This window comes from Pseudonaja textilis, chromosome Z (genome assembly GCF_049901715.1).
Source record: "Pseudonaja textilis isolate UNSWEBS1 chromosome Z, rPseTex1.2, whole genome shotgun sequence".
Lineage (NCBI taxonomy): Eukaryota > Metazoa > Chordata > Lepidosauria > Squamata > Elapidae > Pseudonaja > Pseudonaja textilis.
Window position 1 is genome coordinate 135,287,458 of NC_142008.1, and position 24,905 is coordinate 135,312,362.

The 24,905-nt window shown below is 43.5% G+C and overlaps 2 protein-coding genes across 15 annotated transcripts in view; one reads left to right on the forward strand and one right to left on the reverse strand.

Annotated features, from left to right (window-relative positions):
- Positions 1–24,905, reverse strand: part of LOC113443522 (sulfotransferase 1C2-like) — a 32,275-nt gene that overhangs the window by 1,745 nt on the left and 5,625 nt on the right. Inside the window, exons 1-4 of one of the 6 annotated variants that reach the window (XM_087917377.1) lie at positions 5,078–5,165; positions 4,280–4,454; positions 3,227–3,526; positions 2,388–2,514 (exon numbers count right to left, since the gene is read on the reverse strand). In XM_087917377.1, coding sequence (XP_087773503.1) covers positions 2,388–2,514; positions 3,227–3,487 — 388 coding nt within the window. In that variant the 5' untranslated portion in view covers positions 3,488–3,526; positions 4,280–4,454; positions 5,078–5,165. Of the gene's footprint in view, positions 1–2,387; positions 2,515–3,226; positions 3,527–3,808; positions 3,857–4,279; positions 4,476–4,551; positions 4,832–5,077; positions 5,166–24,905 lie in introns of those variants that run through there. The other 5 variants (XM_087917380.1, XM_087917378.1, XM_087917382.1 and 2 more) reach the window with 5 other exon arrangements.
- LOC113443521 (sulfotransferase 1C2-like) lies at positions 978–24,320 on the forward strand. 9 transcript variants are annotated; one of them, XM_087917373.1, is made up of 10 exons: positions 978–1,120; positions 3,249–3,351; positions 5,540–5,577; positions 14,701–14,872; positions 14,993–15,121; positions 15,208–15,305; positions 16,528–16,654; positions 16,946–17,040; positions 17,936–18,116; positions 23,280–24,320. In XM_087917373.1, exons 4-10 carry the CDS (start codon positions 14,719–14,721, stop codon positions 23,390–23,392), a joined length of 897 nt encoding a protein of 298 aa, XP_087773499.1. In that variant the 5' UTR covers positions 978–1,120; positions 3,249–3,351; positions 5,540–5,577; positions 14,701–14,718; the 3' UTR covers positions 23,393–24,320. The 9 variants fall into 9 exon arrangements, with proteins under 9 accessions (XP_087773499.1, XP_087773498.1, XP_087773497.1 ...); XM_087917372.1 differs by having other exon boundaries at positions 978–1,058; XM_087917371.1 differs by lacking the exon at positions 5,540–5,577.

A 24,905-nucleotide genomic window follows, 5' to 3' on the forward strand; every position in this document is an offset into this window, starting at 1 on the left:
TGCTTGGCAATTGGCATGTACTTGGGACAGTTGTATTGTCATAAGTACATGTGGCCATCTTCTGCGATCTTCTGACAGGTGAAATCAATGGGGAAGTTAGATTCCCTTAACAATCCTTTTACTAACTTAACAACTGCTGTGATTCACTTAACAACTGTGGCAAGAAAGGTCATAAAACAGGAGAAAATGTACTTAACAACTGCCTCACTTAGCAACAGAAATTTGGGGTCCCATGGTAGTCATAAATTGAGGACTGCCTGTAGAACAGCACTCATCTTATTCATCTTATATTACAAAAAAAGATGTTGAGACTTTGGAAAAAGTACAGAGAAAATCAACTAACATGATTAAAGGCCTTGAGATTAAAACATATGAAGAATAGTTGCTGGATTTGGGCTTGGCTGGTCTGGAGAAAAGAAGGACTTTTAGGGGGACATGAGAGCCATATTCCAATATTTGAAGGGCTGCCTTAAACAGCAGGGGGTCAACCCATTCTCCAAAGCATCAGAAGGAAAGAAACAATGGGTGCAAGCTAATCAAGGAGAGAAACAATCTGGCATTAAGGAAAAACTTCCTAACAGTGTGAACAATTAATTTAAGCTTAATAGAATAGAATACTTTTTTTGGCCAAGTGTGATTGGACACACAAGGAATTTGTCTTGGTGTAAATACTCTCAGTATACATAAAAGAAAAGATACATTCGTTAAGAATCAAGAATCATAACGTACAAGACTTAATGATAGTCATAGAGTACAATCAACAATCAAATCATACTAGGAAACAGTCAGTAAAAATCATAAGGATACAAGCGACAAAGTTACAGTCCTACATTCACAAGTGGGAGGGGATGGGTGATAAGGAGTGATGAGAAGATTAACAGTAATAGTAGTGCAGTTTGTAAATAGTTGAACAGTGTTGAGGGAATTATTTGTTTAGCAAAGAGATGGCTTTTGGGAAAAAACTGTTCTTGTGTCTAGTTGTTCTGATGTGCAGTCCTCTATTGCATCGTTTTGAGGGAAAGAGTTGAAACAGTTTATGTCCGGGATGTGAGGGGTCTGTAAATATTTTCACAGCCCTTTTTTTGACTCGTGTAGTATACAGGTCCTCGACCGAAGGCAGGTGGGTAGTAATTGTTTTTTTTTTCTGCAGTTCTAATTGTCCTCTGAAGTCTGTGTCTGTCCTATTGGGTTGCAGAACCAAACCAGAGAGTTATAGAGGTGCAGATGATAGACTCAATAATTCCTCTGTAGAACTGGATCAGCAGCTTTAATTTACTTTATTGTCATTGCACCTCGTACAATTAACCAGAGGAATAGCTTGCCTTTATCACTGGAAGTTTTTAAGAAGTGTCTGAAATGGTATAGGGTCTAATGCTTGAAGAGGGGGTTGAATTGAATTGAACTGAAGTGCCTTATAAACAAACATTTCCAGTACCACACAACGTGAGGATCAGCATGCTGACTGCAAATTGCACAGGGACCCCTTTTGTCTGGGATGAAATTGCAAACTTTTCATTTCATTTTCCATTCATTCCGTGCTAATTTGCCACCTAGCCACCGAACTGCATTATCATGCAAATGAAGGGAATAGAAGCTAGTATATCTAATTTTAAGATAGCAGTAAATGTGCACACCTGAAGAGTCTTCCAGCTTCTAAACTTTTTCAGTCGTGGCCCCCAGATCAGCATCATTTGTACCTTTGTTTTTCCTTCTCGATATTTCATTATCCTGGTAACAATTTTTTGCATGGTTATCACATGGTTTTCAGTTGTGGAATGTGGCACGGTTCAGAGGAAATACAGGTAATCCTCGAGTTACGACCATAATTCAGCCCAACATTTCTATTGCTGGGCAAAAATTTGTTAAGTTTGTCTCCTTTGACCACTTTTCTTTTCTCCAGGCCTTTAATCCTCTTACTTGCTCTTCTTTGCATTTTTTCCAAAGTCTCAACATCTTTTTTATAACGTGGTGAATAAGATTCCTGTTCTATGGTAGTCCTCAGCTTATGACCACAATGGAATTCCAAATTTCTGTTGCTAAGTGAGGCAGTTGTTAAGTAAATTTTCCCCATTTTATGATCTTTCTTGCCACAGTTGTTAAGTGAATCAATGTAACTGTTAAGTTAGTGACATGGTTGTTAAGTGTTCTGGCTTCCTCATCGATTTTGCTTGTCAGAAGTTTGCAAAAGAGGATCATATGATCCTGGGACACTGCAACCGTCATAAATATGAGTCAGTTGCCAAGCATCTGAATTTTGATGACATGACCAAGGGGATTCTGCAATGTGTGAAAAATAGTGATAAGTAACTTTTTTCAGTGCCATTGTAACTTGAACTGTCATTAAACAAACTGCTGTACATCAAGTTCTTTAGACTGGTTTTACTCACCTTTCCCAGCAAGAAACTTATCCAGAAACTCTTCCCAATTTCCTGGATGGGGCAAGGTTTTGTTCATGTGATGGAAGTGGAAATATGAAACCACAGTGTCCTTTGCATTCCTGGCAATATAGATTACCTGAAGAAAAGGAGCAAACGAAGGAGAATGCAAAAGCAATTTTCTTTTTTTTTTTCAAATTTTTTAAAATTAATTTTTAAAAAGACAAACATATACAAACAAAACACAAAACATGAAAACATAACACATCTTTTTGGAAAGCAGCTTGATCCCGGGTTTACATCTTTTTATACAGACCATAAAATTCAAGTTCATGCTCACTTTTATATACCATTCCATATCTTATTTACCATTCTACATTTTCTATATAGCTTCTCCCCTCTTTTCACTCTCTTAATTCTATTTTATTTATTTCATCTCAATTTAAATCATTATACTTATATCCTTTGTCTGTTCTGTTTCAACTGTCTATTATAAAGCAGTTTTCAAGCCATTCCCTTCCTATTGCTCCTACGTGAGGTAACACTTGTTCTCTATCTCTAGTGTTTAAAGAAGAAAAAGAAAGAAAAGGCCAAGCCACAAATATTGAATAAGAACTCCTAACTGCATACAAACTCTGAGAGTTGAAGGAGGAGCATTGATTTGGTCACGATTTCATAAATTCTTGATCAAGTCACAGATACCAAAGCTGAACATCCTATTAAGTTCTCACTCTGCACTTCCTTTACCTACAACCAAGCCAGGAAATAGAAGGAGTTGCTGTCATGGAATCTTGATTTGGATTAAGTAATTTTCCTACCATCCCCGCCCTCCCCTCCCCAATTGTCCTGACCTTGCACTTCTGTTCCCAAAAGGATGGAGCCAGAAGATGAACTGGGAGGTGACTTTTGAGTGAGCGTGGAGAAGGCCTTGCTTCAGCATTGTCCAAGTCTGAAACGATGGGGACAAAACATTCAGGCAGGTTTTGACAAAGATGCTCATTATCCTTGCCGCAGATGCTCACCTGAAGGAAAGGTGATTGGAGGAAACATATCCAGAAAGGGCATCCGCTTGTAGATGGGGGCTTGAGCACATTTCTGCAGATTGTCTGCATTTTGGATCATGTTCACAGTCTCCTGCAACCAGGTGCTTCCTGGAAAGAACAGGAGTAGAGAGTACAAAATGGAGAGTTCCTAGGAAATGTAAAACCTTGAGGGTCTACTCTCCCATGTGCATCTATAGCAGGGTCAACAAAGTCAAGATGGCAGTCAAGACCATGAATTGAAACCCTTTCTCTTGTGTTTTAAAAGGGGTAGGGCTTCAATTGTGTGGTCATGGCTGCCATCTTGACCCATCTGGACCCTTTTCCATTCTTTCTCCATCATCTTAATGTTTAGAGTTACTACAGAAAGAGCTTTTGAGAAACCATCTTTACCCTAAGAGAAAAAGTAGATTAAGGTTAAATTCAATAATAGAAGAGAGAGGGAAGGGAGGGAGGGAGAGAGAGAGAGAGAGAGAAAGAGAAAGAAAGAATGAAAGATTGCACCATCCCAGGGAAATAATAGATGTGGGGAAAAGCAGAATACACTGGACCAGAGTACATACAGTATATTTCCATCAGTCTGGTCTACTAAATCAATTATCATCAAAGTTATTTTTCTCCTTTTCCTTCCTCAAGCCTTTTCTTTTGCTCTAGAATCAGTTGTTTTGTAAGCCCAACAATAAAAACAGTCCAAATACATTTTTGTGCACCTTTTACCAATGAATTCCTTAAATATCATTTAAATAAAACACTTAAGCAGCACAGCATGTAGACCTTTACTCCCAGAGCCTGTTTTTTGAGGGGAGGGAAACCTTTTCCCCACTTTGATGTCAGGGTCCCCCTATTTATCTCCTTGTTGATTACCTGCTTTGGGGTAAGAGCAGATGAGAAGATCATCTGGCCGTGCCTGGAAGCTCTTTATCCGATCCCAATATTTTGCAGTTGTGGTGGGCAAAGAAACTCCTTCGATCTCTATCAGTGAGCAACGTGTGACAAATTTGGGGTCCAAATCTTCAAGGCTAGAAGGTAACTCCATAGTCTGTTTGTGGAAAGAAAAGGTAACAAGTAAATTGTGCTTTCTTGATTTTATCCCTATCAGTGCCTTTCCTCTGCTTCCTTCAATTGACTGATCCTACCAACTTGTAAAGATTTTTCTGGTTGTCCAATGTTCTTGTTTTCCAGGTCAACAAATAATTCTTCTTTTTATATGCCTCAATGTTTCACTTTCTTCCAGTCTGCAGACCCCCAACTGTCTGAGTAGTCAAGAATGAAATGGAGAAAAATGTTTCCTTACTAATATAACTTAATCCTAAGTTTACACTTTTAGACTGGACCTTCACCTATGTTAAATGAACAACTTAGTCACTCGCCCTTTAAGTCCCCAGCTCCATTCAGTGTCAGTAGCTGTATCAGTTGAGAAATGATTCCAGATGTGCTGAATGTCTGAAAGAAGACAGACAAGGCACGTCACCTGTTCCTATCACTGGTTGCTAAAATGTTGCTGTTCAATAAAATACTTATTCAAAATAAAAATCCCTGATGCTTCTTTGTATGCAATAGCAAATAGATATATTAAATGTACTTTTTCCTAGGGTTTGAAATCTAAATAAAAATCCTTGATGTTTCTGTGTATGCAATACCAAATAAATATATTGAATATACTTTTTCCTAGGGTTTGAAATATTTTGCATTATTTAGAAAAACTTCCATGTCTATCAATAGGGTTCTATACAACAGTGTTCTCTATTTGCAACACAGTTGTCCTGCCACACATTGCATATATGCAAAGAAAATAGTTAACAGATAAAGCAACAGAGAAGTTAAAGTTCAAAGTGCTCTGTTAACAGTCTGTTATTGTAATTTATTTGTAGAAAGTTTACAGGGATTTTTATTTACCACAAATCACCAAATCATTATCTTTGAGTACAGGGTCAAATATGTTTGTTTGGTTCTTAATAATGAAACTTTTCCTTGGGTTTTTAATTGGGAAAAATTTAATGTTGGTTCTGATTTCATTCCATTACTTTTTGAAGTGTGCCACTGATAACTGATATGTGTTTTGGGGGCCAAATATGATATAATGTTAGAAATAATCTAACATTGCCTTTAATTTATGTCTTGCAGATCTGGCCCATCATATTTATTTGGAGATGGGATGAAAGGTTATATGCAATCTTTATTAAACTAGTAATTAAGCCTAGTAATTAAGTCACAGGAAGTTGTGTTATAGTTAATTGAATCAGCCCTGATTTCTGGTGACTGAAGGAATAAATCCATGCTGGATTTTTATATATACATATTTTGGAAGTAGCTCAATTGTACTTTCTTCCTAGGGCTGGGAGAAAGTGACTAGTGTCATATCATCCAATTGGGCTTGTATCTAGGGTAGAACTAGAACTCATGGGCTCTTGATATTATATTTCATCACTACACAAAATTACTGTCCTGCAAAATTCCCACCCAGTACAACTAAAGGAAGAAAATTAGTTTGGTGTAGCAGTTAAGGCACCAGGCTCGAAACTGGGATACTGAGTTTCAGTTCCACACGAAACCGGTTGGGTAGCCTTGGGCCAGTCACTTTCTCTCAGCCTAGGAAGCAGGCAATGGCAAACTGCTTCTAAAAATCTGCCGGAACTTGTCCAAGAATTAACACTGACTCAAAGAGATACATACACACAACAAAACAAAAACCCACACCCTAGAAGCTATAGGGGAAATGTGATGTGGGTGCACTAGATGGGCATATGAACTGTTGAGCACAAACAAAGAAACTAAATTAATGTGAATGCACATAGTGCTTCTTTGTTATTGTTAACTTATTAAAACTCTGCAAATTTTATCTTTAAATTAACAAGGCAAGCACTTGCACCTGTTATGGATTTTGGAATGAATTGCTCCATGAAGGTAATATGTCAGCTGAATGAACTTCAACTTCAACACAAATCTGTAGTTCTGCATATTGGAACTCATCTTTAGTTTGTTATATCCTGTAAACCCATGACAGAATGGAGTAAGAAAACAGAGGTGACCAGCAGACTTGCACCAAGGGGCTGAACTTGAAAATTGAACCTCAAGCTTTGATGCTTTGCTTTATTTGATGCTTTATTAATCTTTACTGTTTTTCTTAGTTACATATCTAACTGTTTATCTTAGTTATATAGTTATCTGCTATTCATAGTATTACTGTTTACTGATTATCTTAATTTATAGTCAATTTTTTTCTCTTCCTTTAATAGTGGAATTTACAATTCCAGGTGGGGAGTGTGCTGTCCCAGCCAGTCTATGGGAATTGGATAGTTACTTAGGAATTATGAGCTGTCCCCTTAAGGGAATGCATCATGGTAAATGTAGTTAAAGCTATCCTGAGAAATGTAGTTCATATCACGTGACCACATCTGCAATCCTGATTGGTCACTAAATTGACCCTCGAGGGGTTTGGGGAAGTTTCCCTCACTTTTGCCTGAACTCTCTAACTCATGGCAGCTGCTTTCTATTGCTACGAGATGGGTTAGGAGATAACCATCTTTTACTACAAGGCAGATAAACAAAAGATTGGTCATTAAAGAACTTCATCACAAATGTGACTTATGAGGATACTGATGAACCAATAAATATAATTTGTTACGGGCGTCTTGTTGAGTTATCTATCTGCATCTGTACAGCTTCAAATCCACCTCTGTGCAGAAGGTAGAAAATTCAGTGATCTATCTATCTGCCATTGGCTAGCTCAGTCTCTCAAATTTGCTTGCCATGAGTCTGCACTGAATAATAGAACCTACAGTCCTAAGAGACGTTCAGCTGTGCTTAAAAGCAGAGCCGAAGATCTAAAGACTAGCTAGAAAGCAAGAAATCCAACCATTTCTTGCTTCCTAGCTAAACTAAATCTCCCAGAACAGAAGAATGGCTGATGGTTGTGTTCTGTACAGACATCTGCATACTCGAAATCCGGCAGCCCGGATTGGCTAAAGCGCACGGCCACCGGATTGGCTGAGTGCGCGGCACTGATTGGTCGCTCGGAATCGACCGCGATTGGCTGAGCCGATCGCGGGCGATTCAAAACGACCCGATTGGCCGCAGCACTCAGCAGAAAGCCTTTTAAGCCGCGTTTCTTCCCCACTCTCCCCACTTGTGTTTTTACCCCCAATAAATGAGCTGAACCAAGTCACTAACTCGCGTCCTTTGTTCGTATGAGATATACGACACTGGCGACGAAGGTGGGATCCTAACAAAATTCCACATCGCACGTGGCCCGTGCCACCCGCTCCTTTCAACGCGGCTACCGAGGACTGGGAATCTTACATCGACAGATTCCTCATGTTCTTAGAGAGTAGCAATCTCAAGGGCGCAAATGGACAGAGGAAGCGAGCCGTTTTCTCACACACTGCGCCCCGCAGTCTTCAAAATGGCAAAAGCCCTTGCCAAGCCGATCGATGTGAAGATCATGGACTGGGCCGATCTCGAACCTCTGCTGAGGAACCACTACGCGCCCGCTGTGCCCACCCTCATTCGGCGGCACGAATTCTATCGCCGCGACCAGAAGCCGGGTGAGAGCGTCAGCAAATTTGTGGCAGAACTCAGGGACCTCGGAGGGCTGTGCGGGTTTACCGACTTAGACGAGGCTCTACGGGACCGCGTCGTCCTCGGCCTCGGACACCGTCCTGCAAAGCCGGATCATGGCGGCGACATCGCCTCGCCGATGCCCTCGCAGAAGCCACAGCGGCGGAAGCAACCCGGAGATCAGCGGCCCAGCTGAAGCAAACCGGCACCGCTGAACGGGCCGCGCGCAGCGACGACCCGAAAACCGGACCGGCGACAACTACCGGGCGGCCACATCCACGCACCACGGCGACCTCGAGTCCCCCTCCCGGATCGGAAGGCGAGCGAGGAAGACGTCATCGCCTGCAGACGGGACGAGACAGGCGCGAACCACGGAACCGAAAATCGAAGTTCCAGTGTGCCGGCTGCGGGGAGCACCCAAGGTCAGAATGCCGTTTTTCGACGCGATCTGCCGCCATTGCGACAAACGGGACACATCGCAAAGGTCTGCCGTTTCAAGAGGAACCACAGCCCCGCCACGAGACACCACCCCCGGAGACGCCGAAAGTGCCAGGCGCAACAACACCCCGCCGAGGAACCGCGATCGGGACGGTGAGAGCCGCTGGAGCCGAGAATCGAGGAGCCGCCGTTTCCACGGAAGGCCGCCAGCGCGAGGAAACCCACCAAGCGGTCATCGTCGGCCATTCCTCCAACTGGGACGGCCGGAAAGTCCACGTGGAGGTCGAAATCGAGGACCGCCCTGCAAAATGGAGGTCGACTCCGGATCGTACCTGTCCATGGTCGCATGGCGGGAAATTAAGCGACTGGTACCTTCCATGAAGCGGCACGAGCTGGAGAACCAGACGCTCATCCTTAAAGATTACCAGGGGAATCGCATCCCCGTGGTAGGGACCGGGCACTTCAAGGTTACCTTCAAAGGGCGCACAGAGATACTTCCGCTAACCGTCGTCGAACGAGACCGCCCCAGCCTCTTGGGACTGCAATGGTTTGCGCCGCTGGGACTAAGTGACCGGCACCAACCACGTCGCCGAGGCGGACTGGGAGGAACAGCTCGTCTTGCGAGTTCCAGGAGGTCTTCGACGGAAATCTAGGCAAGTACCGGGGCCCCCCAATATCCTTCAGCCTAGACCCCACCATCGCTCCCATCCGCCTCAAACCCCGGCGAGTGCCTTTCGCTCTCCGGCCCAAAATCGATGAGCAATTAAACAAGCTCATCGAACAGGGAGTCCTCGAAGCCACAGACCATGCCCGATGGGAGACCCCTATAGTCACCCCGTTAAAGCCAGACGGGTCTGTGAGAATCTGCGGGGACTATAAGGCAACCCTGAACGCGCGCTACAACAAAGCGCCTACCCCGTCCCAGTAGTACAACACCTCTTGCACTCGTTGGGAGGGGGCAGGGTTTTCGCCAAACTCGACCTGGCCCAAGCCTATCAGCAATTGCCGGTCGACGAGGAAACCGCCGAGGCGCAGACAATAGTTACCCACCGGGGCATTCCGTTGCAAGAGGCTCCAATTCGAGTCAGCGTAGCCCGGGGTATTTCAAAGCCTCATGGAAAGACTCCTCCGGGCATAAAGGGGTAGTGCCTTACTTGACGATGTGTTGGTAGCCGGGGCTGACCAGAAACAATTAGAGGACCGCCTACGGGAAGTTCTGAGGAGATTCCAAAGTGCAGGGGCTCAAGGTTAAGAGAGAGAAGTGCCAACTGCACACGGCACGGGTCGAGTTCCTGGGGTACTTACTAGATCGGCATGGAATCCACCCCACCGAGGGCAAAATAAAAGCCGTTAAAGAAGCCCCGAAGCCCCGAAACAAAACGGAATTACAAGCGTTCCTGGGGTTGATTAATTTCTACAATGTTTTCCTGCCCCAAAAGGCGACCGTGGCGGAGCCGTTGCATAGGCTGCTCGACAAGGCAGCCACCTGGACGTGGGGGAGACGAGAAGAGGACGCCTTCAACAGAACCAAGGACCTTCTCACATCAGACGCTGTCCTCATCCAGTACAGCGAGACACTCCCCATCACGGTAACGTGCGACGCATCCCCTTTCGGAGTAGGAGCCGTCCTCAGCCATACCCTCGCCGACAGAAAAGAAGCACCCATCGCCTTTTTCTCGAGGACCCTTTCAAAACCCGAACGAAACTACAGCCAATTGGATAAAGAGGCTCTAGCCATCGTCCGCGCCGTAAAGAAATTCCACGAATACCTTTACAGCAGGACTTCACCATAATCACGGACCACAAACCGCTGCTGGGAATACTGGCAGGAGACCGGGCCACCCCAATCATCCTCTCTCCAAGGATGACAAGGTGGTCCGAATTTCTCGCCGCCTATAACTACCGGCTAATCCACCGCCCGGTAAGACAATTCCGCACGCAGACGCCCTCAGCCGCACACCGCTGCCAACCCTGGGCGCCGACCCAGCACCAACCACGTCAACCCTGAGCATCGAGACCTTACCCAACCTACCTCTGACGCGTCAGACATTGCCCTAACAACCAATAAAGACAAACGTCTGGCGCAGGTCCTGAGATGGGTGGGGAAAGGCTGGCGGAAAAAGGCGGGACAGCGAGTTCAAAGCTTACGGAACCGACAAACAGAACTGTCAATACAAAAAGGTTGTTTACTGTGGGGGGACAGGGTCGTAATTCGGAAAAGTTACAAAAAGAGTCCTGAGCATGCTGCACGAAGGGCACCCGGCATCATCAGGACAAAAGCCCTGGCCAGAAGCCACGCCTGGTGGCCAGGGATGGACAAGGAGATCGAAGCCTGGGTAGCCGCCTGCAAACAGTGCCAGGAATCAAGACCAAACCCCCCAGCCGCCCCAATCCAGGAGTGGGAAACCCCCAGGGGGCCATGGTCCCGAATCCACGTAGACTTCGCAGGACCAACCAGAGGACACACCTTCCTGGTAACCGTAGACGCTTACTCCAACTGGCTGGAGGTAAGCAACATGAAGACAACCACCACAGACTCCGTCATCAGACAACTCAGCAAACTCTTCGCAACCCACGGCCTCCCGGATGTCATCGTATCAGACAATGGGCCCCAGTTCACCGCACTACCGTTCGAGAAATTCTTAGCAGAACAAGGGATCCAGCACGCACTAACGGCACCAGCGCACCCGGCGGCGAACGGTAGAGCGGAGAAAATGGTTCAATTTACAAAAAGACCATTCAAAAGATCGAAACCGGGGACATACAGGACAAGATTAATCGGATGCTCCTAATTCAACACATAACCTTGAGTACCACAACGAACAAAAGCCCAGCGGAGCTACTAATGGGAAGAAAACTGCGATCCCCGCTCGACCGCCTGCACCCCACATACAACCCGGAAAGACCCCCTGACTCTACCAGCAAATACAGAACATTCTCACCGGGAGACAAGGTCTACGCAAGAAACCTCACCGGAGACCCCTCTGGGTACCGGCAACGATCACCCAAGCAACAGGCCCACTCTCGTACCGCCTCCAAACAGATGACGGACGAGCGTGGAAACGCCACATCGACCAACTGAGATCAAGAACCACCGCGGAAACACAACCGACACGCAGACACCAGGTACAGAAGGAAACCGGCAAGACACCAACCAAGAGGGAGGAAGCCCCAAAGAACAAAAAGAACAAACCCACCCGAAAAGGAACCAGCAGTACTCACCATCTGAAGAACCGGAGAGCGACCCACTCGAAGCCTCACCTGGAAGGAGCAGCCGAGCCAGCTCAACCGACCCCGGAAGCCCGAGCGGGAGCAGCCAAGCCAGCTCAACCAGCCCGGAAAAGCCGGCGGGAGCAGCGAAGCCAACAGCTCGACCGACCCGGGAAGACCAGGAGGGAGCCGCGGCGAGAGGCCTGACTCACCCTTCCAGGCGGTTCCATCAACGAGGCGGAGAGCGACAGGAGTCCCACCCGAACCGGCCGACAAACAGGAGACAACTGACCAGCGCAAGTCAAGTCGGAAAATACGGAGCCCGCCTACTTACAGGACTACGTCACGTAGGACCAAACCAAGAGGGGAGGGTGTTCTGTACAGACATCTGCATACCCGAAACCGCAGCCCGGATTGGCTAAAGCGCACGGCCACCGGATTGGCTGAGTGCGCGCACTGATTGGTCGCTCGAATCGACCGCGATTGGCTGAGCCGATCGCAGGCGATTCAAAACGACCCGATTGGCCGCAGCACTCAGCAGAAAGCCTTAAGCCGCGTTTCTTCCCCACTCTCCCCACTTGTGTTTTTACCCCCAATAAATGAGCTGAACCAAGTCACTAACTCGCGTCCTTTGTTCGTATGAGATATACGACAGGTTGGAAATAAGGAAAAATGGCAATTTAATAGGCAAGTTTGCAGGGTAAGGAGTGAGTGGGTGGGGAGGGTTCCCGCAGGCCATGTGGGCAGCGCAGCCTGGATTAATTGCTTTGGGGGGTGGGGTGCTCTGGGGGTGAGATTTCTCTGCAGCTCACCAAAATTTTCTGATGACCCAACAGTGGGCCGCGGCCCACTGGTTGGCAACTGCTGTAGTGAAGTGTGCATAATAAAAGAAATGACAGAAAATGACTGCAGAGAACCAGTCTACCCATATTTTTCAAGAACTAGAAGGTCTAAAGATGGACTTTCAGAACTTCTATCAAAACGTATTATGCAGCTTTCTTCCCCTAAAATTTCTGACAAGAAAAGAGAAAGGGAATGTAAAAATGATGAAAAACAGCTTTACCTGGCATCTCCTCTAGCTACCCTACAAGATTCCATGGGTTAGACCAGGGTTTCTTATCTTGGGCAAGTTTAAAAAGTGTGAAACTAAACTCCCAGAATTCGTCAGCCAGCAATTTTGGGATTTGTAGTCTACATGTCTTAAAGTTGCCAAGGTTGAGAAACCCCACATTACTGCTGTTGTATACTCTACATCCAAATTTTTTTCTTTAATTCATAAGGATTTAGATGGCTTGGTTTTCCTGATTGCCAACATGGGTTGCTTTTGCTTCTTTATTCATAATAGAGTTTCATTCTGGGATTAGTTTTTAACTCTTGAAAGCATAATGTATAGACTCCCCAATAATCTGCTACATGCTTGGAGTAAACTTGTGTTTGTTCCAAGTTCACAGAAGTAAATCAAATAACCAGAGGGGTTTAGAACTGACAGCTATAAATTATATTACCAAGGGGCAATATCCATATTAACAGCTTAAGGAAAGTGGTTAAGGCTCCAGGGTAGAAGCCAGGAGTTCTAGTCCTATTTTAGGCATGAAAGTAGGCTGACTGATTTTCAGACAGTCACTCTCTCTCAGTCCACAATGTCTAGCTCTGGCAACAAGTCAAGTGGTCAATGGATCAGTTGATATGGAAAAAAACAAGTCGGTACTGCAATTATAAAGAAAATATAACCATAACAACTTCACAATAATTTCCTGGTTTTTAATTATTAGGCTAAATAAATGACAAAGTTAGCATATGGACTTTCAGCTCATTTCTTTTTTCTGGGGACCAAAACAGAATTAAAAACCTCTGCACCTGAGATAATTAAAAATCCACGCAGCCATCAACATATTAAAAGAAAAAAAGAAAAACTAAAAGAATATATATGGAAATGGAGCAAGAGAAAGCCAGTATGACAAAGAGAAAAAGAATATTTTAATCCCATTTGTCATACTTTCCTTGACCATAGCAGAATGCAAACGAAACAAGTATCTTTCAAGAATTTTAGGTAGATTTATAGTATTTGTGAAAAACAAAGCAAAAGGACCCTGCTTTCTGATGTCCAGTGTTTTAGTAATAGAATAATATAGTTTCAGGCTGCTTACTTCTGATCTTCTGAGAACCTATTCTCACACAGTGCCACCATTATGGCATTAATAAGACTTGCTTTCAACATAGGGGGCCCTGGCGGATTTCCTTAGGAAAATAATCTTTTTTAACAATAACATCTACACAATAGTTGTCAATACGTTGATTGGAGATAGGAAAACCAACCCTGTCCTCATTGGATACTCTGTTAGCCATCTACATCCACAGGATTGTTGCCATTTTAGGAAGAAAACGAAAGGAGAACTTCAAAAAAATAAATTAATGTTGATCTTAGGTTGTTTCTAGGCCATAAAAAGACATGTTAGTGGTCATATACCAAAAACTGATGACACGAGATAAGAACCGACATTAAATTTCATTTTATATACTGCATACTTCCTTCAAATGGGAGATCGATAGATATTAGTCTTCTCTGAAGCTCCTCTGCTGTGAGACCAGTGGGTTTCCTTGCCCAACTAGTTAGTCACCATGAGAACGGACTGCTGGATTAGATAGGCCAGGGGTTTGATCCAGCAGAGCACTGCTTATGTTCAGATTAAATACAACACATATCTCCATGTTTTGCCTAGTTAAGAGATGTGGTGTGGAAATCAAAAGTCTTGGTCAGCAATTTTTGCACAAAATTATTTTATGTGTGCAATTCACTCATCCAGTTGAAAAGGAGATAGAAACTGGTTGCCCAGTTTTCACATATGAGAAATATCTATCTGAAACTTAGAAGTATTTCCCAATCTTCCTCAACAAATATGCTCCACCCAGACAATTTGTTAAGGGGGAGGAGTAGACAGAAAGCTGAAAGTCCATTATAGAAATGAAAAGCAGCTGGACTGGAGATTGTACATTCTGACAATTCTGCTAAAGGAAACAGAAGTGACTAAGAAGTACCATACAATAATATCTCTTTTGCTGATATATCTCTTTTGTTGTAGGTGGACTTCAAATCAGAGATGGAAAGCTTGGAAATCAAACCTATTAACTGCTCCAAACTGGTGGATGTTGAAGGAATCCAAATGCCCATCGAAATAGTAGAACATTGGGACCTAATAAGTGCTTTTCAAGCTCGGCCTGATGATCTTCTTATTTGCACTTATCCCAAAGCAGGTAAAGAAGAGCCCAGGAATTGTTGGCAGAGCTATGGAGAACCAGGAAATGGAACCAGAATAGCCATGTCAGCTGGCTGAATTCTCTACTCCCTGTATCTTTTTTCCTCCTTCCTCATAGGGACCACATGGATACAGGAAATTGTGGATATGGTCCAGCATAGAGGAGATGTACAGAAATGTGCCCGGGCACCCATTTATGAGCGAAGCCCCTACCTAGAACTTTTCCCTCCAGAGCCCCTCCCTTCAGGTGAGTCTCAAGTGAGGCATTGAGGGAAAATGGTAGAAATAAACATTGTGCTTTGCGATGTGTGAATGTCTCCTCTGACCTTGCAGGCTTTGAATTGGCATTGGCAATGCCTTCCCCGCGAACCCTCAAATCTCATCTTCCAACTCCGCTCCTGCCAACTTCCTTCTGGGAGCAAAATTGCAAGGTTAGAACTATTGGGGTGGGGGCGAGGTGTTTAAAGATTTGGAAGTCTTTAGTCGGTATATCAATGTAAACCAAGCTGTAGGGTTCCATTATGTAATACTTTCCTATTTTAAAGCCCAGGCACTCAATTTTTTTTTCAGAATCCCCTCAATCTTTTGTACTGAGGTGAACAGGATCTATATTTTCCAATCTGGTACTTGTGAGACTACAGTGCTCACATTCAGCACAGCATGATAATAGATGGTGATTGCATTTGAAGAATAGCTCAGGGAAACAGGAATTAACTATGTTTGAACAGCCCAAAATTTTAGCCCTAAATGTTTTGCTTCTCTCATAAATATTTCACTTGGAGAAGATGATGTCACTGAGCCTAAGCAGACTCAGAATTTAATCCGATGCATGTTTGATCTTGGAATCAATTTACATTGCCAAGGTCCTGTTCTACAACATTGTTGGACTTGTCATAACTTAGACTTAGATCCTTGACTCCATTTGTTGAGAAAGATACAGTTTATTGGAGATCAAGTGTATTGCAGTATTGCAAAGCCAGAACTGAGAATCATGTGTCAACATCCCTAAGTTCTACTTTTCCCTCCCTTAACTCTCTCTCACTGCCCCCTCCTGGTTTAACTAATCAGGTTCAAGCAAGATATTTCCATAATGGGGTCCTGCTCCTTCTTCCAGCTGGGTGACCTTGAAGCAGTGTCTCAAGGAAGCATAGTGTTTACTTTTATTTCCCCAAGCATTCCCCCCTTCATTCCCCCTCCCCATAGTTAATGGCATTCTGTTACCACATAGCAGCAAAGAACAAGCAAGCATAAGGTGGGAGCGGATATAAATTTGATAGGAATGAGGACATTTCCCTTTCCCCCCCTTGATTGTTGCAATACTTCTTAATGATGTTTCCTAGTTTGAGTAATGAAATGTCTGCAAGAAAACAGAGAACAACCAAGGATCCCTCATTGTTATAATATTTGTATTTTGTCCATAACAAGTGACATAAGTCTGGGAACTTATTCTGCCCTCTTCACCAAAATTGCTCTAATCCTAAATCATTTGCCTGGGAACAAATGAATGATTAAATTAAAGCTAATGTCTAAGTAGCATTGGACTTGATTATATCTTGGAAGGGGTTTCACTAATGGCCTGGACCACTCTGACAAATAGTCCCTGTAAGTTGAGTTTCTATCAGCTTATGTTCCCCATAATTTTTATTTTCATAGATCATTTATGTGGCCAGAAATGTCAAGGACTGTGCTGTGTCCTATTTCTACTTCCAACGCATGCTTAAACTGTTTCAAGATCCAGGAACGTGGAAAGACTTTCTGGAGAATTTCATTGCTGGGGAAAGTAAGTAGAAACTAATTATGTAAAGAACAAAGCTTTTTATCTGCATATTTTAGGGGAGTAGGTGATCTTGATAACCCTTGAGTTTCCTAACTCATAACACAGGGAATAAGTGGAATTTTTTGGTTAACAACACACATGGTGAGGAGTGAAGAGGTTCTTGTAACAAGAAATTTAAAATGCAGGAAAATCCCATACTAAGCATTTTCTGGATTTACAATTTGGGAAAATGGCTGGGAGCAGATTTGGCTACTCTATCATTTTCTAATTTCTGATTTATTTATTTTTTTGCAGTTGCTTATGGCTCATGGTTTGACCATGTTCTTGGTTGGTGGAAGGCTAAAGACCATCATTCAATTTTGTACCTCTTTTATGAAGACTTAAAAGAGGTAAGCATCTCTCATACATTTATATGTGCTGACGTACTCAGGTGGTATTTTCCACTGAAGAGAACCTTAGGACTTCCAACTATTAATGTTCATCAAATAAGGGTCACTTTTTTCCTACTAATAATAGTTAATAGTGATTTTTAAGGGAAAATATAACTCAATTTTATACAACATATTGGAAATCAAATCCTACATGTTATGATCAGGTTTAAATACAGACCTGTTCATCACAAATAAATATACATACCAACCATAAAGCCACAGATTGGCATCCTAATAACAATGTATATAAAAAATTGTGTGTTTTTTTCAATTGCAATCACTCACAGAACCTTGGGAATCCATGCAATCGCAGTTGAAAAAATGGCCATAGATTAATAAACAGATTTGGATTCAAAAGGGAAAAGGTTAATTGTTTTTTGTTAATTGTTTTTCCTTATTCTTTTATATCAGCTGCTCTATTATAGTCTATCACAGAGGTCCCTACCCTTTTGGGTGCACAGACCAGTTCTGTGGAGAGCAGTTTTTCTGTGGAGCAGGTGGGAGCATGGTTTCGTGGTTGTGCGTGTGCATGTGCATGGAAGGGACATCGCTTGCTTCCTGGCAGGCCAGGGACTTGTGCCGGTCCATGGACTGATGGTTGGGGATCTTTCTATCACAAATCATAGAAAATCTAAATGCCTTATTAATTGGACAATGTGAACATGTGTTATTTTGGGAAATGCTAAATGAGTGGAATGAATTAACTAAAGACTCCTAATTACATCACAAAACACATGGTGTGAAGAGCACACAGAAACATGTTCTCTTCAACAAGACTTTCTATAAGATGAAACTGGATTCTCACAACCTAATTCACTATGTTTCTTACTCTAATATTTCTTTCCTTCCACAGAACCCAGCTCAGGAAATCCAGAAAGTAGCTCAGTTCCTAAATATAGAGCTTTCAGCATCAGTCCTGGATCAGATTGTGCAGCACACCACTTTTGAGTCTATGAAAAACAACCCAATGACTAATTACAGCAACATTCCTTCAGCTTTCATGGACCAAAATGTATCACCTTTTATGAGAAAAGGTAGGAGAATAACACATTTCTAGCTGCATCTGATGGGAAGGGGGCTGTTCTGCTTATTACGCTCTGGATGGGTATAAAGCAGACAAAGCAACTCCACAAAGTATCCATACAAAGTCTTTTTTATTGGTTCATCAGGCATCCTTATCAATTCACATTTATGATGAGGTTCTTGTTAATGTCCAATCATTTGCATATCTGCATTATGGTGTAGAAAGATAATAAACTCTCGTCCCCATGATGATTGAAATGGCTGCATGGTAAAGGATTCAAGCAAGAGTAAGGGAGCCTCCCCCAACCCAACAAGGGTCAATTTAGTGACCAATCAGGATTACAGATGTGACCACATGACATGAACTACATTTCCTAGGATACCTTAATGTTCTGTCTCGCCTGTGGCCACGAGGTGAGGGTCCAAATGTCCAAAGGAAAAAACACGAACAGACAATATCAGAAACAACAGAGTTAACTTTTCTTTGTCTGAATTCGTCATTGGCAGTTTTCCCAGAAGCTGTCTGCAACTTCTGATAATGAGCAGCACTATAAATCAGAGATGAATGGCAAACAGATTACTTTGTCCAAAACTGCAGACGCAAATTAACAAGTTTGACCCGAACGGGGATTCAAAGCTAACAAGCCTCCTTATATTCCCTGAGGAGCGTGTCAGTCTCTTTCCTCAGTCCCTGATTTGACGTCTCCTTCCAGTTTGTGCTTGACGTTTCTGCTTACGTCTGTTCCTTGCATCAAACCAAGATTCTTCGGTTTGATCTTCATCCAAGGGCTCTGGCATGTTCTCCTGATTATCTGCTGACACAGGTGTAACTAATGAGGAAGGTCCTGGAGAGGATGAGGATTCCAAAACTTCCAGCAAAGCAGGTTCAAACCCTAATGCCCTATCTTCTTCTTCCTCTTGGCTCACGTCTGTATCTCCCATCAAAGCAGGCTCAAATCCCAATGCCAAATCTTCCGCATCACTTGAGCCTGTGTCTTCTGACATAGCAGGCTCAAACCTCCTAGTCACAACACCTTAACTACATTTTCCATGATGCATTCCCTTAAGGGGACAGCTCTCAAATCCTAACTAACTATCCCAAATCCCATTAACTCTAAACTGTCTGGGCAGCACACTCCCTGCCGGGAATTGTAAATTCCATTAACTAAAGTAACTGTATAACTAAGATAAACAGTAGAGAGTAATACTAACTGAATAGCAGATAACTATATAACTAAAATAAACAGCTATATAACTAAGAGAAACAATAAACATTAATAAAGCATCAAACAAAGCAAAGCATGCAAAGCTTGAGGTTCAATCTTCAAGTTCAGGCTTTCTCCACAGCAACACTAGGTGGTTGTCTTTTGTGGTTTGTGGCCAGAAAGGCATCAGACAAAACAATCCATTGTTCTAATATTTCTTTTGGGAGTTTGCCGATGATTGCTTCTTGCGTTATGAAGAGATCAAGGCAAGCCAGTCCTGGTAAGTCAGAACATTCTTTGGCTGTTTGCAGTTCCTTAAGGATGTTGGAAAAGTCCTCTAGTCTTCGGGTTTCGTGGATGGTGATACACGGGAAACTGTTAAGTCATTCTAGGAGTGAGTATTCCATCAGTGTGTCCTCACCATATTTCCAGTCCAAAGCATCCCACGCATGTTTTAGAGCAATGCCTGGGTTGTTAAGCATGCTTGTGTAAATGTGTTTCACCATGTAACTAGACTGTGGTCCTAGCCATGCCAATAGAAATGTAATTTCTTCAGTAGGAATCAGCTGTTCACGTTGAATGGTACTTGTGAAAATGTTTTTCCACAGTAGGTCTTCTCTGCCTGGCTTGTTATTGAATTTGTACACACCACTAGCTGCTAAATCTAACCTTCCACACCTTAGTGACAGTTCTCTGTTACTTCTCTGTGAGGGCAGGTCATCTCTTCATATGACGTCCTCGTAGGCGTAGCATTCTGGCTCAAGGGCATGTGTTGTGGACGGTACATGGGTTGCCTCAGAGTACTTTATGAGATCATTACCTGTCCCCACATATGTAGGTAGTACTTGAGGTTGGGTGTATGTTCCACACTGTGCATTAGATGTCTTGCGGTTGTGGCAAGAACTCTTTTGCCTGTGGATTGAGTGTGGCAATTGTGATTGGTTGCAGGTCAACTTATTGAGTTGATGTGAGCACTGGTGGGTTAATTTGCTTGCCTGGCAGGCCATGAGACATTGGGTTAGGGTTGCTGATTCTGGGAAGAAAATTCGGACTTTAGGTCGTACAACATCAATTGGGGAAGATTTGCTGTTGGTGGGAAGTGAAATCTCCTATTTTAAGTCCTACAACGTCCATTGCATGACTGAGTTTTAGAGTCTGTGGTTGAGATTCACTCCTATGCTTCCCTGGCTGTGGGAGACTGCTAGGCAACTGAGGCTCATTTTGTAGCGAGTGCTGCTCATCCACGTAGGCCTTGACCCGTGTATCTGGGTCTCTTCTCCCAACTCTTCGAGGTGAAAGGTGAAGGAGGCATTGTCGGTCACCTTCCTCAGTGCTGTGACCTGTGCTGTTTTTGTTTCCAAGTCCCTTTGTCTTTTGGCCAACTCCAGTTCGACCTGAACTTTGGCCAATTCTGCCTGTTGGTTGGCTTGGGCTTTGGCCAGTTCTGCTTGTTGTTCGGCCTGGGCCTTGGCCATTTCTACTACTTTGGCTGCTATTTCTGCCTGTTGAGCCACTACTGCTGCCTTCTGCCATGCTACTTCCTCTGTGGCATGTAGATCTGCATCTGCTACAGCAGCTTCTACCTCAGCCTCTGCTGTTCAGTTGGGGTAACTTGCTGCTTTGGAAGCCTTAGATCCGCCACTGCAATGGGAGGATGCTCTGGAGGGATGGTGAGACCCAGCAGCAGAGAATTGGCACGAGACACTGGAACCTGCTGGCAATCTAGCCAGTTTGGGATGGAGGGAGGAGGCTTTCCTCGAATGGTGGGAAGAAGGTGCTTGCGATTGAAGACTTATGTCAGATGTGGCCCTCTCCCTTGTTCCTTGTTCCTTTTGAAGCGCATCGAAGATCGCAGCCTGGAGGGAGTTTCTGCCTTCCCAAATACTGTCTTCGTGTTCGTTGTTCACCTCCTTAAAGCAATGAATGTGTTCTTGGAGCTCTGAGTCTTCCAGGCTCGATATGTATTTAAGCTTATTTTCACTGTCCCTCTACCATGCGAGATGCTCCTCTAACTTCTTCTGCATTAGGAATTTATTGCTTACTCACTGGAAGAAAAATTCATCAAACAAATACAGCAAAGGTTGCATGCAGTGTTATACTTTTAAATCTTCTAGTAGATATAAGTAGATATAAGATGGATAAACTCTAGGCAAAAAAGATATAGCTGCTTGAATTAGCTTTGTGTCTTGGGGGGTGGGAATGGGCTCCTTTGTTTTGAAGACAAAGGTCTTTCAGTAATGAATTACGACCCCCAATAAAACCGGCAGAGAACACAGAGCCTCTCTTAATTGCCTGTTCGAAGCAGGTTAGAGCTTAAGAAATGCTGAGCTTTTCAGTTTGAATGAACAGAGCAGATTTAGCTTTTCTTTTAGAACACAAGAAGATACTACTTTTGACTCTTCATCTGCATTTGAAAGGAGTTTGTAGGTAGTAACCGAGGGAAGACAGGGGTACATGGGTAATACCTGTTTCCTCCTTTTGTTTTACAAATTGGTTCTTTCTGAGTTAGGAACTGTAATTTGAGACAGAGCACTTCTTTCGCTGAAGAGAAAAGGGGGAGAATTGCCCCTTCCTGCAACCATGATGAGAGGTTTAAGGGAGAGAGAACCAAAGTACAAAGGAATAGCATGCACATTTACTCCTGGCTTCAAATATCTTTGTTCTTTATGACAAATTCAAATTACTTTTGCTTCACTCTACTTCAGGGGTGGGATTCTATAGGTTCACACCTATTTGGTAGAACCGGTTGTTAACATTCTAAGCAGTTCAGAGAACCAGTTGTTAGAATAAATTGCTGGCCTAATCCTGTAAGGAAGGCAGGAAGGAAACATCCTGGTGTTGCTTACAGAAACTGCTTCTCCATTAACTCTTATTACATTCTTGGCAGGACTAGACTTCATGTCTCAGGAACTTCTCTGGAGTTCCCCCCCCCTCCTTTGCTGGTACTTTGCTTGTGTGGAGTGACCATTCAAAGTTGCACCTGAAAAAATGACCATTTTTCACATTTATGACTGTTGCAGCATCCCCATAGTCGTGAGAGGCCAAGCAAGGAGATGTGTGTCTTGATGTGAGTGATATTGAGTTGGCCATGCCCAGCCAGTCACATGACCACCAAGCCATGCCCACCAACTAAGCCACGTGCACAGAACTGGTTGTTAAAAAAATTGAATCCCATCCCTGCTCCACTTCTTCCAAGAATCAAGAGTAATTATCTTTCTACTGTTCTGTTTATTACGCTTTGGATGGGTATAAAGCAGACAGAGCAACTCCACACCGCATCCATACAAAGTCTTTTTTATTGGTTCATCAGGCATCCTTATCAACTCACATTTATGATGAGGTTCTTCTTAAAGTCCAATCCTTTGCATATCTGCATTATGGTGTAGACTCTCATCCCCATGATGATTGAAGCGGCTGCATGGCAAAGGATTCAGGCAAGAGTGAGGGACCCTCCCCGAGCCCAACGAGGGTCAATTTAGTGACCAATCAGGATTACAGATGTGGCCACATGACATGAACTACATTTCCCAGGATACCTTAACTACATTTACCATGATGCATTCCCTTAAGGGGATAGCTCTCAAATCCTAACTATCCCAAATCCCATTAACTCTAAACTGTCTGGACAGCATGGGGACTGTGTTGGATTGGGTTGAACAGTTGGAAGATTAAAGAGGAAGTAATATATTGCTGCCCAGAATAGTTCCTAAAATAACTAGAAAGAGGTGCCAAATTAGAAGGACTTCTGAGCAGTCAAAACGGTTGAGAAAGAGTGCAGAAACCTGTTGGGTCAGAACAGTGTTTCTCAACCTTGACCAGGCTAAGATGTGTGGACTTCAACTCCCAGAGGCCTGTACATTTTAACATGGCCAAGAGTGTGAAGCACTAGGTTTGAACAAAAAATGCTCGAAATTTAGATTGTTGAGATTTTTTCCTTGTCTTTCTCTAAACTGTTTTACTTATCTCTAGGCACTGTAGGGAATTGGAAGGAACACTTCACAGTGGCTCAAAGTCAACAGATCGATGAAATCTACGCTCAAAAACTAGGCAACACTGGTTTGAAGTTCCGCACAGAGTTATAAACAGACTTCACAGTGCCTTCAATAAATAATTTTTAATCAGCTGATTTCTACCTGAGTTAAAGAAATAACTACAAATTTGCAAGCAATGGTAGAAGGTTCTTTTATGATGGGTGGGATTGCAATTTTATTAGCCTTTCCCTTAGAAAGGAATTGCCCTGAGATGAATGGAAAACACTAACCTCATAATCATTCTCTCTGATGATGAGATAAAGAATGAGTACATTTTATTTGATTAACCTTGTCCTTTTCCCAAAGATCTCAGAGAAGCACACATAATTTACATTTTACCCTTACATGAATTTAGCTTGTGCATTATGCAAGAAAAAGAAGAGTAAGAAAATAAAGATCTAAATTATAACCAAACATAGCATATCCTTCTCTCCATGTCCTAATCGGATTTCTGTTGGGAGAAAAACTTGTGGCAAATGGCTATTTTCTACAAATCTTATTAAATTAATCTCCACCTATTCCTCTGTTGGCCCTGCTGACTAAACAAATATTTAACAATCACTCATTCAGCTACCTTTTGAGGTTACAACAGTGCTGAAAATGTGGTACTTTTGACCTTCCTTAAAGTTCAGCTGTTCGAGCAGCCACTTGGTCTCATAATGACCATCTGGACATTTGGCACCTGACTTACACCAACAAAGGTTGCAGAGTCCCATGGTTATCCAATTGCCATTTGACACCTCTCTGCTGGCTTTTTGTTATATATTTGCATGCTTGGAATACTGCATTGTGATTGGTCCTCAATACTGCCTTTGATTGCTCTGTCTTGAATACTTGTAATACTGTCTTTTAATTGGTCCGCCTGACGGCGGGAATTTCAAGGAGCCGTCATTGGCTGCGAGCAGCCGCTATAAAGAGGCTGCCACAGCTCCGGTTTTGTTGAAGTCACTAAGAGCTAAATAAAAGAGCTGAAATCTAACTGGTCTTGAGTGCTCCTTCCCGCGACAGAACACTGGCGACGAAGGTGGGATTCTGAGACACAGGAGACCAGTTGAGCATGTGGCAATGAGAACCGAGCAAAAGACGAGATGGCCGGCAGCAACTCGCCATCCGCACTGTTCAACCCAGCAACGGAGGACTGGGAATCAACAGATTCCTCATGTTCCTCGAGAGCAATGAGTTACAAGGGATATCCAACAACAGTAAGAGAGCCGTTTTCCTGACCCTCTGTGGGCCCACAGTCTTCAAGATGGCCAAGGCATTGGCCAAACCCCAAGACATTAAACAGATGGCGTGGCCAGATTTGGACCAGCTACTGAGAGCCCATTATGCACCGACAGTCTCCAGTCTTATTTGGAGACATGAATTCTACAAGAGAGACCAAAAAGAAGGTGAGAGCATCGGGGATTTCGTGGCGGCTCTAAGGGACATTGGAGGGGCGTGCAAGTTCCTCAACAGCGATGAAGCCATGAGGGACTGTGTGGTCCTCGGACTGAGAGACCTCACCTTACAGAGCCGACTGCTGACCCAACCCAACATCACCGTAGCTGAAGCCACCGCAGCT